General features: G+C 34.5%; 1 protein-coding gene and 1 long non-coding RNA gene across 3 annotated transcripts in view; both read left to right on the top strand.

The window, feature by feature from the left end:
• ccny (cyclin Y) overlaps positions 1–11,513 on the top strand; it is a 192,938-nt gene extending 181,425 nt beyond the window's left edge. For both annotated transcript variants that reach the window (XM_028804110.2, XM_028804109.2), the window contains one exon: positions 8,900–11,513. In XM_028804110.2, the coding sequence (XP_028659943.1) occupies positions 8,900–9,016 (117 nt within the window). In that variant the 3' untranslated portion in view covers positions 9,017–11,513. The remainder of the gene's footprint in view (positions 1–8,899) is intronic.
• Positions 11,514–11,525: 12 nt separating this feature from the next.
• On the top strand, positions 11,526–16,739 carry LOC127528405 (uncharacterized). The gene is made up of 2 exons (XR_007935294.1): positions 11,526–13,745; positions 13,778–16,739. It is a non-coding gene; the product is annotated as an uncharacterized LOC127528405 (long non-coding RNA).
• Positions 16,740–17,541: the final 802 nt, after the last annotated feature.

Genomic DNA, 17,541 nt, shown 5'->3' with positions numbered 1-17,541 from the left:
CCCTTGTTAAAAAAATAACCTAACTGTGGTGTATCACACCTGAGTTCAATTTCCGTAGCCATCCCCATGCCTGATTACTGCCACACCTGTTTCAATCAAGAAATCACTTAAATAGGAGCTGCCTGACACAGAGAAGTAGACCAAAAGCACCTCAAAAGCTAGACATCATGCCAAGATCCAAAGAAATTCAGGAACAAATGAGAACAGAAGTAATTGAGATCTATCAGTCTGGTAAAGGTTATAAAGCCATTTCTAAAGCTTTGGGACTCCAGCGACCCACAGTGAGAGCCATTATCCACAAATGGCAAAAACATGGAACAGTGGTGAACCTTCCCAGGAGTGGCCGGCCGACCAAAATTACCCCAAGAGCACAGAGACGACTCATCCGAGAGGTCACAAAAGACCCCAGGACAACGTCTAAAGAACTGCAGGCCTCACTTGCCTCAATTAAGGTCAGTGTTCACGACTCCACCATAAGAAAGAGACTGGGCAAAAACGCCTGCATGGCAGATGTCCAAGACGCAAACCACTGTTAAGCAAAAAGAACATTAGGGCTCGTCTCAATTTTGCTAAGAAACATCTCAATGATTGCCAAGACTTTTGGGAAAATACCTTGTGGACTGATGAGACAAAAGTTGAACTTTTTGGAAGGCAAATGTCCCGTTACATCTGGCGTAAAAGGAACACAGCATTTCAGAAAAAGAACATCATACCAACAGTAAAATATGGTGGTGGTAGTGTGATGGTCTGGGGTTGTTTTGCTGCTTCAGGACCTGGAAGGCTTGCTGTGATAGATGGAACCATGAATTCTACTGTCTACCAAAAAATCCTGAAGGAGAATGTCCGGCCATCTGTTCGTCAACTCAAGCTGAAGCGATCTTGGGTGCTGCAACAGGACAATGACCCAAAACACACCAGCAAATCCACCTCTGAATGGCTGAAGAAAAACAAAATGAAGACTTTGGAGTGGCCTAGTCAAAGTCCTGACCTGAATCCAATTGAGATGCTATGGCATGACCTTAAAAAGGCGGTTCATGCTAGAAAACCCTCAAATAAAGCTGAATTACAACAATTTTGCAAAGATGAGTGGGCCAAAATTCCTCCAGAGCGCTGTAAAAGACTCATTGCAAGTTATCGCAAACGCTTGATTGCAGTTATTGCTGCTAAGGGTGGCCCAACCAGTTATTAGGTTCAGGGGGCAATTACTTTTTCACACAGGGCCATGTAGGTTTGGATTTTTTTTTCTCCCTAAATAATAAAAACCACCATTTACAAACTGCATTTTGTGTTTACTTGTGTTATATTTGACTAATGGTTAAATGTGTTTGATGATCAGAAACATTTTGTGTGACAAACATGCAAAAGAATAAGAAATCAGGAAGGGGGCAAATAGTTTTTCACACCACTGTGTGTATATATATATATATATATATATATATATATATATATATATATATATTTGACACTAGGGGGCACTGTTGCTCCACAAACCCAGCACAACAGACACAGGGCACACAAGTTAAAACACCAAGAGCTTATTTATTTTTAGAAAAACTCTTCAGCAAGTGTTTCCCACTACCACAGCCACAAGTAAACAACAGGCTCAGCACACAAACTATTCTTCTCTCTCTTTTTCTTTCTCCTCCGCTCCTCTCAGCAAGCTTCGTCCACCGTCCACCTAACTCTAGCTTGTCCCTGTGAGGTTGGTCAGGTCCTCTTATATTGGCCAACATGGAAGTGCTTCTGCTATTCCTCCCACGTGGTCTGTAAGCCACGGTCCTGGCTAGGTGGAAATCTTGTGCTATATTGCTTCTCCACTTTCACAGTACCCCGTGGCGGCATTCACAGTACCCAACAGGACTGATATGCTTTTCCTCCCTAACCATTTGAGTTAACCCATATGAATATTTTAGTAAAATATTTGTAAACAAATTAGCCATACAAAGGCTATTTCATAGCATTTTTCTTTTCCTGATTTAGAAATCCTTTTGTGATTTAATACTGACATAATTGATATAAACTCCTAAAATGTTTTGATGCTATTATTTTAATTTTGAGATATGCACACTTATGCACTATTTAGCTATAGCATAATTTTGTTTTCACCAGCTAAAGACACACTGTTTATTATTGGATGGTTTGTGAATTCCTACCACATAGAGCTTTTAAGAGACTCATCTGTGTCCATGCATGTGCTGTTTCTTACATGAAAACTTCACTCGTGCTAGTAGCAAGAACTAGCATTTTTAACTCAGAAAAGATCTGTGCTAAAATTATTTCCAACTTTGTTGTCTTAACCATATCTTAATGTAAAAAGACATTTCTTGAAACATTGATCTTTGCTGACTAAACTGATTATAATAGATAACATTTAAGGCTTTTGTCAGGGTTGGACTAGTTCTTCATTGGCCTTATTTATAAACTATTCAGGGAATATTATATTTGTATATGTAAAATTAATTCATGTAGCTTCTCTTAAAAGGGAATTGTCTGGGGCAAAGAACAGAGTGCCAAGATTGTGAAAAAATACTGGACCTTCAAGAAGGTTATCTTCGTGATGGGATGGATGAATGTCATTTTTTATTTCTGTGCGAACATAATAAGCTTAGCAAGGTTATTATAGTTTTGCCTTTTTATATTAGTTTTTATTTCTGTATTTTTTCTGACCTTACTTGGAAATTCAGTTTAGTTTTAGTTTTCCTTCATCGTGTATTTTTAGTTTTAGTTTAGTTTGTATTTTACAAAGACATTTCTATTTTATTTTTATATATATTAGTTTCAGTTTTAGTGATTATAGTATGGTTAAAGAGCTACTATGGAATTTAGTTTTTGTGTCACAATGAGACAAAACTGTATTCTTAATGGGTTTGGATATAATATGAATTTAATGTTAGTAGAAGCTTGCTACACTACACAACACACTTTACTATTTGGTTTTATTTTTGTCTTATAAAAACAAGCATAATCAAAACCAGGTACTGAATATAAACAATTTTACACAATTTTATAATTTGTAAAATATTTTTATGTCATTTGTGCTGAACAAATCTGCGTTGACTGTTGGCACTTTTTTCGTTTCCTTTTACTGCCCAGAATGGGCCAATTAATAATGAACTTTAGGTGAATTTTAAGGTTTGAGAGTTTTTTACTCTAAATGTCTACACCACACAACATATCCTGCTCCAACGACAATGTGCTTATAATGAATGCCTTCAATATTTCATTCAAAAATCTCAAAAAAAAAAAAACAAAACACTGAGCTTTGTTATTTTCTACCAGCCATATTGATCTATGATTCCATCTCAGGCACAAACAATTTATAGACAGAATTTTGCACCTGCAGTCCTGGAAAGATATAAAAAAAAATAAGAAAAGAGTTGCAGGTAATATGAGTATGGACAGGCACAAAATGACAGAGACAGCATCTGAGATTAAGAACAATATATACATTATCTAAACCTGTTTATCCAGAGCAGGATCACAGGAACCTGGAGCATAACCCAGCAGGTTTAGATGCAAGGCAGGAAAACTCCCTGGTATGCAATATGTATGATATGGCTGATGTTAAGAACAAAAAATATGATATTTCAGCTATCTGTTTTGAGAGAGAGAGAAACATTGAAAAAACAGATATTTTAAAGCATAATTCTGCTACTGGATTATTGTCACAATATCAGGTATTTTGAGCTGTGAATATGAACTAAAGATAAATTAATAAATATTGAATAAATACAAAAACAAATTAGTATGTTTAGCTTTTCACCACTTGGCAGACTCGTTTCCCCCACCTACCTGTAGTTCAGTAGAGACATTGCCAACTCAGGGATTTTACAAGGTTTGCATTGCTTCATTGTTAAATGATGTTTTTAAAGCAAAAGTGATTGGTCAGCAACAATATGCTGATCTTGTATGATGACATTGTCAGTCTCTCAGTTTTATTTTCAAAAATCGGGAGTGGTCTCCCCTAGACTTTCTCGAGTACTCAGATATGGGGATGGATATTTGAGGAGTAAACTGCAAGACAATGATTATATTATGTACAATAAAGAACCACCAACAACAAATCAAATCAAATTAATAATATATTTAACAATTATTATAAAAGTAAAGTTGAATAAATTGGACTTTGCAGCTGCATAAATAAAAAAAAAAATCGAGTATGTGTTCAAGTAACGTAACACTTCAGGTTAATGGATTTGGCCCAAAAGTTAATACAGATCTACAATTCTGATGTAACAACCACATGCCAAATTTCATCCATCTATCTAGTTGCATTTTTGAGATCTTGTGTTTATACACACACACGCACAAACACACGCACACACACACAGACATAATTCCAAAAAATAGTATTTTCGGACTCGGGGAGTTCTAAAATGTCAAGATTCATCAAAATGTCAAGGTCGAATTTTTTTTCATGATTAGTATACTTTCTCTATACTTTATATACTTTGAGTGCAGAGTGGCAGGTGAATTACTGTCAACAAAAAGCAGGCACCTGAGAAATAAACTGAAAAGTTACTCACTCGTGATTTATCTGGCCATACGATAAAGTTTTTGTTGATCAGCACATTCCGATTTCAGGCGTTTGAATTACATCTTGATATACAACAAGTGCAAAGAAAGGCGACACGTAAGTCGCTTTCTATTCCACATGCTTTACACGTGTATTCAGCTCACTCTGTCACCGCAAATGCTGTGTGAACACCTGGCCTCCATCACCAGCCTCCGTTTACTGGATGAATATGTGCTGGCAGCTCGTGGTGGATGGCTTTCAGTTTTAGAGTTAAAAGTTATTAGGGTTAAAAACTAACAGCAAGAAAATTAATTCAAAAACGAAAACTAAAATTATGTTTAGTAAATTATTATTTTATTTCAGTTAGTCTTTCCAGCTACTTTAATAGTTTCGTTTAGTTTTAGCTTTTCAATTCAGTTTTGTTAATTATTTTATTTCAGTTTACGAAAATGTTTTTTTAATAATAGCTTCAGTTTTGATTTTAGTTTTCGTTAACTATAATAACCTTGAAGCTTAGATAAAAATTGGTGATGTTTTGGGGCATTTGCTTAACTATAGGTATGCGAAGCCCTGGATGCAACAGAAGTGTATGTTTTATTCCTGACTTTGAAAACATAAGTAAATTATGAATGTGTCCATATATCATCTGGTCATACATCCATCCATTCATTCATAATGTAATATATCTGATACACATTTTAATAATATAGCAAGCACAAACAAAATGGGAAGATTAAAGTAGACAGCAAAGAACTTGAAGAAAAAAACTTTCTTGAATTGCCTGTGTTGTGCTAAGCATCGAGTGTAACATTCCTGCATGTACTTCATAATAACTGAAATACCCACCTGCTTTCATCATTCTTAGCTTAGATAATTATAGAAAGTGGTGACCTCCAACACTAATGTTTGCTCAGTTGACTGACTGCCACTTAAGAACTATGGAGTAGATCTTTCAACAGATTCTATCTTCCCTGGCAGAACAAAAAAAATTATAGTCTTTTGCCAATTAAAGATATTATTTGCCAGCATTATTTTATGCCACTTAAAAAACTGACAGTAATGAAAACATGGTTTTATTTTCAATTTGTGTTTTATTAGAGTGAATAAGTTGGACACATCACTATAATAATTCTATAATAATCTGTTTAATCAAGGTTGAACTGATTGGGTTGAACCACCTTTTATTGGATGTGTGTAGTCTGCGTGTTTTTTTTTTATTTATTACATATATTTCATGTTCTATGCTGCTGTATTTAGAGAAAAAGGAGGAACAATCTCTCTAACTTATCGAAAAAAAAACTTTGAAGAAAAGAAAATGCCAAGTTAAGACTGGAAAAGTCTGAAGTTTGAATCTGCATGCATTCAATAATGATTAATAAAAATGCATATATTTACAGAAGTAAAATCAGATTTTTTTATTTTTTGAAAAAGTGCATGTTCATTTAGAATTAGTGGCACTTACTAAGTTCTAATGGGGACAGAACAATGAAATCCAACAGTATTTTATAATGTATTTAGATTTAATAAATTTCCTTTTTTATAGAATAGAGATATAGTGTATATGCAGTGTATTCAGGAAGTTTTCAGATCCTGGGGATCAAAGTCGCATTGTCTGTTTTAAGTATTATACACATTTTTCTGTTTGTATGTAAAAGGGGAAGGGCCTTAGTTATGTCCCTTGTGCTTTGTGGGTGGTCCCACAAGGGACATGGCCACCTGCTGATCACCACTAGGATCTGCCCCTCCACCCTATTTAAGGGAGGGCCTCCGATAGTTTCTGGCGGTTCATTGAATGCGCTTTGAGTGGAGAGTTCTTCTGAGTATCTGTGTCTTTGCTATTGTCTTTTGATATTCTGGATATGAAGCGTGTGCTTTGTTCCTCGACTTTGTTTGTGGATTTTTGTATTGGGACTGTGTAACTGATTTTTTGAACCTCTGCTTGGTCTTGACTTTGATTTTTTTGGATACTATATTGGGACTTTTTTCTGTGTTTACCCTTGCCTTTCAGGCAATTGCTATTTGGAGCTTTGTGTCCACACAGGCTTTTGTGAAAATAAACTTTTTATTATTATCAAGATTTATCTTGGTCCTTTGGGATTCTAGTCCGGGCATTTTGATGGTGTTTTCCCCCTCTCGTGGGCAACTTTGGAGGGTGTTTTTGCAGCTGTGCATTTTGAACTCAGCCACTTCATGACAATTGACTGATGTAAAAAGATAAATGTACTTTTTTTTTTTCCCCACATAAATTAGTATTTTCAACCTTTTATAGGGGATTTTGCATTTTGGTTATTTTATTTTTGGTTACTCTGTTTTCAATTACATTCGTATACTGTTTATCCAACTCACTCATTACTGATTATTATATAGAGGGAGGTCAGTGGAATGGCTAGGATGCAAGGAGTAGAGTTGGTGAAGGTGGAGGAGTTTAAATACTTGGATCAACAGTACAGAGTAATGGGGATTGTGGAAGAGAGGTGAAAAAGAGAGTGCAGGCAAGGTGGAACGGGTGGAGAAGAGTGTCAGGAGTAATTTGTGACAGGTGGGTATCAGCAAGAGTGAAAGGGAAGGTCTACAAGACGGTAGTGAGACCAGCTATGTTATATGGGTTGGAGATGGTGGCACTGACCAGAAAGCAGGAGACAGAGCTGGAGGCGGCACAGTTAAAGATGCTAAGATATGCATTGGGTGTGACGAGGATGGTCAGGATTAGAAATGAGTACATTAGAGGGTCAGCTCAAGTTGGACGGTTGGGAGACAAAGTCAGAGAGGCGAGATTGTGTTGGTTTGGACATGTGCAGAGGAGAGATGCTGAGTATATTGGGAGAAGGATGCTAAGAAGAGAGCTGCCAGGGAAGAGGAAAAGAGGAAGGCCTAAGAGAAGGTTTATGGATGTGGTGAGAGAGGACATGCAGGTGATGGGTGTAACAGAACAAGATACAGATGACAGAAAGATATGGAAGAAGGTGATCCGCTGTGGCAGCCCCTAATGGGAGCAGTCAAAAGAAGAAGAAGCATGATCTATCATTGAACTGAATACCTCATCCAGATTAGGTTATTTAAACAAAGGGAACAAATACTAATTTAAGAAATTTTCAGCCTTTTTTTTAATGTAATTTGAAGACATCTAAATACATGGTTTCATTTTGACATTTTCCAAGTTACTTCCACATGAATAGAAAAACAAATCCTGTTTAAATGTGCTTTAATTGTACTTTTAAAACAGCAAAATGAGCATTAACTAGTTAAAGGCATTTTACTAGCTTTGTATTTGAATGAACTAAATGATATTATAATTTATTACTAGTACAGCAAAACTATTAGCAATTGGTGTTTACCCAATCACATATCTTTCAGTTTTGAGATCAGGATTAACACATTTTGAGGAGTTGAGATTTACATCTGTGCTGTTAATGGATTATATTATTGAGCTGTCTTCCGATGACTGACCTGTAAAGTATTTGCAGCCAGGTGGCATGTGGTCAGAATGAAAATAGGCACTTAAACATCAGAGGTTATTGTTCTCTCCAGTAAAACAATAGCTTCCTCTGAACAGGTGATGGAGAGTAGCTCCCTTAGTTAAAGAGTGCCTTGATCCAGATAATGAAGATGTATTTATAGTAGTGCATCAGCATTACGTTGTATTAATACGGAAAAAGCATAGGTTATGTTTAGATACATTGAAAAAGTGACTGTAATATTTATGCTTGAAATGTGTATCCACAAAAATGTATATTTTTAAGTGATGAGCCTTTGCAGGAAACAAGAGGATTGGCCTTAGAGTCTGGTTTATTTAAGTACAATACTGGGTGTACAGAATATTTATATGTTGATTGTTTAGGCTTTAACTTAGATTAGTGCTCTATAAACCTATGAAAACATGAGTAACACAGTGCTGCCTCCATAGCTACAGGGACAATGAGCTCCAAACCAAGGCTGTGTGGTATTTTCATGTTTTCCTATCATCTGCCTGCGTTCACTCCATGTACTTTAGATTTCTCCCTGAGACATGTAGGATAAGTTGACTGTTGTAAATGAGCATGGCTTGTATGCGTATTGGCTCTGCGATGGATTGGTGTCCGGTTCAGGATTTATTCTTGCCTTAAGTCCTATGCTAGCTAGGATAGGCTTTAGCCCCCCTTCCAAATGACCAATGGTTTTTATTAAGTGGATTAGAAAATTACATGACATGAATATGTGTTGGTGTCTGCCATGTATTGAACTAGATTTGCAGTTTATGCTGCTGACATAGGCTCCAGCATCCTAATGATTCTGAAGTGAATTAAGTTAATTCAGGAAATGCACTGTAGAGAAAATGAAATATATGTTTCTATGTGGAAAAACAAGACTTTTCATTTATATTCTTTTTTTCCCTTTCTGTTGCAGGCAATTTCTCGGCTATGTGATGATAAGTATAAGGACTTAAGGAAATCTGCAAAAAAACGGTCTGCCAGTGCAGATAATCTGACTGTGGTTAGATGGTCTCCTGCCATTATACCATAACGGTTTTGAGAGTCGAAAGTGGCTTTTGTTAAGAGGAACTTTTTTTGTCATCCATCCAGTTTTTGCCTGGGGGAAACAGACACCTTTTCGAGCTAGATGCCTTTACAGTGCCTCCCATCTTGTGCAGCACAGTGGATTTTTTTAAAGAAAAGACTTAACTTGCATCTTTTGTAAAGAGAATTTCTGTTATAAACATTGATTTTTATTTTATGTTCCCTGGAACTGCTAAAAATTATCTTTTTACTGTACAACAAACAAAATTAAGGTAACAAAATGTAGGATGACCATAAAACAATGCAGCTGTGCCATTTCATTTCTGTCTGAACATATTTATGAAGTGTGTTCTATGAATGGTTGATGAATCACACTCGGAAGTGGTGCCAGACTGGAACATTATATGTTCTTCTGATTAATCATTTCTCTCTGACATGTTGAACCATGCATATTGTTGTTATGCCACTGCATATTTTGCATCTTTTTCCAAGCACAAGCATCACAAACAATATGTTCTACTGTTAACTGTTTAATCTTCAGTTTTGGCATTTCTTTGGATAAGCTAAACAAATCTCACATGTTCACTTTTGAGTATAGTATTTGCTTTGGGACCAACGTTTCTTTTGCTGCCTCCCATTTATAGACTGAAGAGAGACAGGTTTTTTGTTTTTTTTTTTACTTTATATGTCCTCCGACACTATAGTAGAGCATACAGTAATACTAAATTGTAGAAAATGCTATTTTGTGGCCTAGTGATAGCAATTCCAGGTATCCATCTCATGGGTCAAAATTGATATCTCTGAGTTTGAGACTTGGGGATGTACAATATGTCCTTTTCTGTGCATAGTGCAGAAGTGCCTTTACCAACTTGACACTGGAATAGCATTATTTTAGGAGGCATGGTTTTAGGCAACAAATGTCTGAGTACTAAGTTTGCCATTAGACTTTGGAATTCGGCCTATTAATGTTCTGCAATTTTGTATACTAAATGATTTTTTAAATATTATTATGGGTGAAGGCACTCATTGGTCCCCTTTCCCCTACAGATTTGCCTTCTTTCAAAAGGTATTTCTAACCATTATGTAAAGATTGACTTTACTTGTATTAAATGCTGGTTGTTATTTGGGTCTACAGTAGAAGCACTGTAGAAACTTTTTTTTTTTTTTTTTTTTTGGAAAACCATTTTTTTTCTCTGAAGGCTAACCTAGGCAGATACTCATGTTGGGCATTATTGAATAACTGAGTTTTCCTCTACAAAAGCTTGATTCTATTGATAGCTTTTTAAAAATATCAGGAGCAAAAAAAGCCATAATTTAACCTATTCAGGGGTGGTAGGGGCTTAGCAAACAGTAATGCTCCTAAATAACAAAAAACAATAAGATATACAAATATTACATATCTGTCTTTTTGCTTAAGAAGAAAATAAGCAAATGATACAATATGATTTATTATCCATCTGTTCTCTAACTGTTCGTTTAAGGTCACTGGGATTTTTTTATGATAATTCAATAACTGGTGTTATCAACAGCATTGAAATGTTAATTTTAAAATTATATTTACATAATAGAAATATACATTTTAATTATGTTTGTTATATTCAGATAATGAGAGGTGATGTTCAAATGAACTTTAGTCACTTTAGAAATGCAGTATGTAATTTTGCTGAGTTCAGACATCATTACTGAAGCACTTTCCTTTTCTTTAAATATATTTGACAGTTTGCAGATTTCTAATCATGCTACAAATATTCAAAAAGCTAGGCCATTAAATTTGTACTTCGGACAGAAAATATTCTGATTGAAGAATGCAGTGTACAGTAGGAATTTGAAATCAAACACATTTTACCTTACCATAGGGTGCAGAATATTATGTTTAGTGTTTTTCAAATCATTACAACCCATCTTTCATTTGCTATTTGATAAAGTTCATTGTTCTTCTGCAAATACAGTTTTGTTAATTAATTACAAGATATCAAGAAAACCAGTGATTTTAAAAAATGAATATGCACATTCAGATGACAGTTTATTATAATATACTCATATACCATTTAACCTGAAACATTCCAAAAAAAAGCTCAGTAATTTTTTTTAATGGCACAATTTAAAATGAAGTAAGTAAGTAGTTTCAGCAAGTACTGTTTCGTTTTAAAGAATCATAAGATGTGGGCTCTTTCTTAATCTATAATATCATTTATTTACCTGTAATGGTCCATCTAATTCATATTTGTCCTAAAATATAGTGAAAAAAGTATATAAGACTGTGTTATTATATGTTGTCCTCATTCAGTTCATTGTTTATAATGTGTTTTAGAGGAAGAACATGCAACTTTAGTAACTATACAGACTCAAAAATGGTTTTGTTTAGAAACTACACATCTTTTTGAACAAGCAAGGCTTAAACTATGAAGAGCAAAAATTTTGAAATAATCAAGGACCTTAAGTTTACTCATCAGTTGAAGGATGAATTGCCATAAATCTCTGTTTTGTCCTAAGATCAGGCTTGATAATAACACTTATTCTGTTGTGACATTTAGTTCCAGTTATTTTTCTGCACAATTATGTCTATGGTAGATCTTTTACCCTAGTCTTTATTACTAAAATCAGATTTGCAGCCAATGGACAAAAATTAATATTATTTAATTGGCCATCTTATGTTTCCACATTTTTTAATTTTCATTCTTTTAACCAAGTCTTAGTTCACCAGGAAAGAATTCTAGGATCATTTTTTTAGATTTACTGGTAATATACTAAATTATCAGTAAGAATATCAGATGTAGACTGCATATAATAGAAAATGTGATTATTTTGACATTCACGCCAGTTAACTTTCTGGGTAATGTATGCTCTTCCTTCTCTCTCCTCTCTCTCTCTCTGATTAACAGCCATTTTACTGGTTCACCCAGGTTGGCTGGTTGTCCTGCATATCTTGAGGGTATTGGAGTATACATTTTTACTGCTCTGTAAATTACTTTTAACAGCCAAAGAAGAAAAATAATTTTTAAAACATTTACTTTTTATACATTTAAAAGTTAGCGTTCTTTTTATTATAATTTAAATTCTGCAGTAGAAGTCAATTTATCTATGCTATATCAGAGTTCCATATAATATGCACTATGTCATGGAACATATTTTGTCAAGTGCAATGTTTTCATAGTTAATCACTTCTATGCTGTTTATATATGGGAATAATAACAGATATTTAAGAAAAATATTAACAGTTTTGATTCTAGTTAATTTGGATGTATGTACATATAGTTTTCTTTGCAGTTTGTCATGTATTACTATGATGTTCTTGTCAATAGGTAGATTCTTTATGCCGGGAACACATGTAAAATAATTATAGACTCCAAAAATCTAAAGGTATTTATTCCACAATTTATATTCTGTTAAAAAATAACTTTTTTCATTATAATTTACTACTCTGTTAATTTTTCATCCTTAGCATAATTTTTGGGAACCTCTGGAAAGAAAAATATGCAAGGACCATTGATTTATGTAGTGTTTATTTTGAAGCATATTTTTAACACCTTTTTACCAATTAAACTTTAATAAAAAGGCGCATTAGTAATTGAAGAAAAGGAGCTGCTTAAAGGTGTTATCCTTTTAATTAGGTGGCACATTATTTGGTTAATTGTACAAGTCCTTCTATTTATTTCAGAAAGACAAAACAAAGGATGGCCGTATTAATTTGAAAGCTTGTTAAATAGGTGTGTGCTTGTGTGTGTGTGTGTGCCCAATCACCTGCAGGTTAGATAGAGTGGCAGCTCTAAATTAGTCTGGTGGGAGCAAGAGTGTGCTAGGATAGACTGGCATCCCATTCTTATTTGGATCTTGATTTTCTCCCAGAACTCCTGGCAAAAGTGTAATTAACAGAGAGGAGCATTTTTTCCCGTTTATTTCCTAATAATTCTTTGCAAACCCTGCCTATTGATTCTTTAAAATAAATTAACTGCATACATATACCTACTGTTTTCTTATGTGCAGAGGGTGTCATTTGTATGTGGAAGCTAGTTTGCTGTTACCAGGAACACACTTTTCTATGACATATATATCATTGTAACAAAGGAGATCAACCGTAATGTGAATATCAATATAATATTAAGCATGCTGTAAGAAATATAAATTTTGAAGTTTAACTTTTCTTACTGTCCCAGGCATACGTAATGCTAGAAAACTGGTGAAGTGCATATATACTGACAACACAGAGAAAAGTTGAGAAATTCACAATTTTTAATAAGCATTTGTGGGCCTTCAAAATTGTAATGGGCAAGGCTAAAGGCTTAAGTGTGTATATTTGACAACTGCTGATATTTTAAATGAGATATTTATAAGCAGATTTTATAATTATTGTTCTTCTAATAGCTTCTGAAGACAAAATGATGGTTTCCGAATTTAGATTTGTAATGACAATGGACATTCTGTGAAAGAAAAATGTTCCTGTAGAAATGTAATGAAAATCTACAGCACTGTGGTTAGTACTACAGCATAATATCTCTGTATTCCTGGGATCAAGTCCATTCCCAAACACTGTGTGATACTTATATGCTTAGCCCATGTGCACATGGGTTATCTGCCACGACTCCTGCTTCCCCAAGCAGTACAGATTACGTCTGCTGGAAAGTGTGCCCTATGATGGGTTGGCATACTGTACACGGTTGGCTGTTGCTGCAGTTGACGATCACCACCCATTACCCTCTTTTGGACAAAGGTTATAGTGTTGTATTTTTCACTCACAAGTTTTGTTCAGCTTTGTTAAGCTTTGTTAGAGGTTTGCAAAAGTCCTGAAGATATGACTCAAAATTACTGTAGTTAGAGGTCAGATATTTACATACTTTTGATTAAACTAAGTGGTCTACCATGAAATTAAAATTAAGTACTATCAGTCTTAATTTTTGTGAATATTGTGCTTATTTTTCATATTTAAATTGTGCTGTTTAAAGGCAGTGTTCTTGGATTTGGCAGGCTACAAAAAGCTCACCTGAAATTATTTTATCGTTGTTAGTTTTAGTTGATGTATTTCTTTTGTTTTCATTTTACTTTATCAAACTATACTGTATTTATATGTGTGTGTTTTGCTCCATTTCTACGGTTTTCAGTTAATAGAATATGTCCTATTCATTAATAACTTTTGCAGATCTTTTCTTTGAAAGTATATGGTGGCATACAGCTTGTGACAGTGGACATTGAATATTCTTAGTTGTTGACCATTGCCAGAGTCAAAATGAAAGTGTGTTTATGTTCATCTGAAACATAGTTGAGAGGATTCACCGGCTTTTTACTATTTTAGTGTAGTAGTGAAAGTGCAAAAATCACATAATAAAACAAAGATTGGATGTGTTCTTTCTGGACTTTCTATAAATTGAACTTTTTTCTATTATATTCCTTGACATTGAATCCAGAATTATCATTCTTAGACACATGCTCATAGTGTCAAGAGAATTTTTATAAGTCTTCCAATAGCTTCCAATCAGTTGTTGTATCAAGAAACTTTGTGGCATGTTGCCCTCTTCTTTTTCCTTTTATATGGTACATCAGGTTACTAAGCTTATGTATGTTTTCATCTCCTGTTTTTAAGTTCACCAAGTTATAACCTGTGTTTTAAGAGAATTCGTCCACATGGATTTTAGCGTCAAGGTCACTGTCTCAACTCATGTCATATTAGGCTTGTAGACTTGGTATTTTGCTGATAATCTGTATGTGAAATTTCTGATTAACCTGCCTAAGACAAAAACATTCTAATTTTAAGTTAGACTGCACTCATTCTATTTTGTTTTACAAAATGTTCAGCAGAAAACAAATTTCAGGCTTCAGAAGTATTAAATGAAGGCACTGAAGTAAGCAGTGCATCTGAAAATAAAGAAACAGTCCAGTGAAGTGTTTCAGTTTTCTTTTGTCCACATTATATAAACAGGATTTGCCATGGTCAAAAGACTAATAGACCTCGACATCTGAAAAAGACTGAGGTTTTAGCACTGGCCTTGCTGTAAATGTTACTGAATGAAATCAAGTCTAGCTGAATAGCTGTTGTTAAATGTCTGTGCCATAATTAAAATAGTATCTTTTAGGTCAGCCATTGTCTTTAGAAGTCTCAAATATGAGATATCCGATATCCTGCAGTGCATTCCACATTTGTAGCTGACGCAAAAACTAGTCATACAAATTTGTTTCTCATAAATAGCATTGCCACAAGGCCATCTTGAACATGTCACGCTCTCTTGTGATGTGAAGCTACAGGTGTGTGGAGTAAATAACTTCAAACAATATGGGTGGAGGTTGCAGACAGGAATCTCTTGTCCTTTGGGCAAGTCCTTGAGATACTGGAGATGTGCGGATTTTAGGACATGCAGTTTCAGTGGTCTGCACACTGACTAGGGATGACCATGACTGTATCCTTCATGTACTTCTAAAGAAAATGCAGTAAGCTGAGCTTTGAGGCTGAGTAAGAAACCAAAGTGGGTTTGGGGCTATTTTATTTTTAAAATGTTCTAGAAGACTATGCTTTCATAGTAAGCGCAGACCGGCTAGACAAGGGGTGTAGTTCATGGGTGAAAAGTGAACACCCAGGATAGTGGGTTTTGATTAGTATATATTTGAATAAAGCCAATGGCAGTAACCTTTTCACACAGAAACGTGCAGCTCTTTGTGGTGAATCCATAGATAAATAAAATCAAACAGAAACTTACATGCTCCTGTTCTGAGGCTTTTCGTCCTAAACAGAGCTTTGTGCAGGACCAAATAGCAATTGAAAGTGAACCCTTAGGGAATTTGCTTATCTTTCATATTTTTATAAAAAAATAAACTTTTATTTTAGTGGATCAAAGTTGACCATGTATATGGATTAATGTTGATTATCCTATTCTGAGTAAAAGTCAATTTTAACTTTGTGAATGAAATTTCAGCAACCATTTTTTAATTGTCATAAAGTTTAAGTCATTTGTGTTTGGATTTCACAGCCTGCACTGTTCAAACCATGTATACGAATAACAGAACAAACATCATTAAAACAAGTAAAAAAAAAAGTTTTATTTTCAAAAAGACTGTTGCTGCGATTGTTAGAGATTAACCTGGTCATTTATTAGTACAAGTGTACTTTTGTGAAGTGTATCAGATTAAAGATTGTATATGCTATTTATTGTATGTATGTACATAGCGCCTGATGTTTATTCAGATTTAAAAGTGAATTCAGTCCTTCCAGGTTCACCTGATGCAGGCTGGTTATTTGTGTTTTAGCCTTGTGCACTGGACTCTACCTCTCAATAGAGTGTTTTTACCTTTTTTTTGGTATTTTATTTTTTTGATTCTATGAATTAGTTGAACTTAAAACATTTTATGTCAGATTACTATTGGTTGTTTCTAGTGCTAAACAAAACAAACTGCTGTAAATGTGGATTCCTTAGTTTAATTTAAAGCAATTTGTGTTATGCAGATGGTTTATGCTCCTCTTTTAAGGGAGTAAACACAACAGTACTTAGCCTTTATTCATGTTCTCAGTTTGCCAAATACACAGCAGTATATGTATTGGATATTATATTATTAGTTGACTGTATTTTGTTTTACAAAGTGATCCTTCTGCCATATCATTTGGACTAGAGACTGATTAGAAGCATGATGCCTCAGTTTTTAGTTTTTATTTTGACTAGTAAGTTCATTTCATGAAAAATGTTCAGAAATTTTAAAAATAACAACAATAAAAAAATTTAAACTTGCAATAAAAATATCTCTTATCTAAACTGCATTCTCATTCTTTTGATTTTAGAAAGTATATACTGTATATATTTTCAGATATCTACTAACGCTATAACTTAAATTTTAAGTTTGTTGAGTGTGTGTGTGTGTGCACGTGTGTGTGTGTGTGTGTACGAGAGAGTGAAAAAGGATGATCATATATGGTTTATATTTCTGTTCTATAAAGCAAAGCAGCTATTAATAAACTTGGAGTCAGCTGAGACCATGGCCTACCTCAACACATTCTTCCAAGGATGGGGTGTTGAAGTTGGGTTCCTTTGTATGGCCTACAGCACAGCTTCAGTCTAGTTGTGTAGGATGTAGGGCCAAAGACTCCATACATGGGACTATTCTAGCTTCTGTTTTTTTTTTTTTTTTTTTTTTTTAAATCTGTGGCCAATTTATTGATTTAAATTTAATTAGGGTTTCATTGTGCTCCTGTTTTTATTTTGTGCTGTGAGTATGTCAGTTACAGCAGAAAGTGCAGTGTATAATTTATTTTAAGAACATTAGTTTATTTTATGCTATTTTCTGAGATGAATCTGTGGCTTTAGAATGGCAATTACAGAGCAAACTTGACCAGTCAGTCTCTAAACTTTAGTCTTTTAAATTTTCCAACAGGATAATGATTAATCAATATTCTTCCTCATTCCAAATGTGTGAGTTAGGTTAATAGTGTGTTTACCTTTGTGTAAGTGTGTGGATGTATGTTTGTATGTATCTTGCTTCCCATTCATGACTGATTCCTGTTTTGCTCCCACTACTGTAATGTTTCAGCCAGGGTTGATTTCCAGATTTATGTGTACT

This window comes from Erpetoichthys calabaricus, chromosome 6 (assembly GCF_900747795.2).
Source record: "Erpetoichthys calabaricus chromosome 6, fErpCal1.3, whole genome shotgun sequence".
Lineage (NCBI taxonomy): Eukaryota > Metazoa > Chordata > Cladistia > Polypteriformes > Polypteridae > Erpetoichthys > Erpetoichthys calabaricus.
Note: the sequence above shows the minus strand (reverse complement) of the source record. Positions and strands in the feature narration are given on the sequence as shown.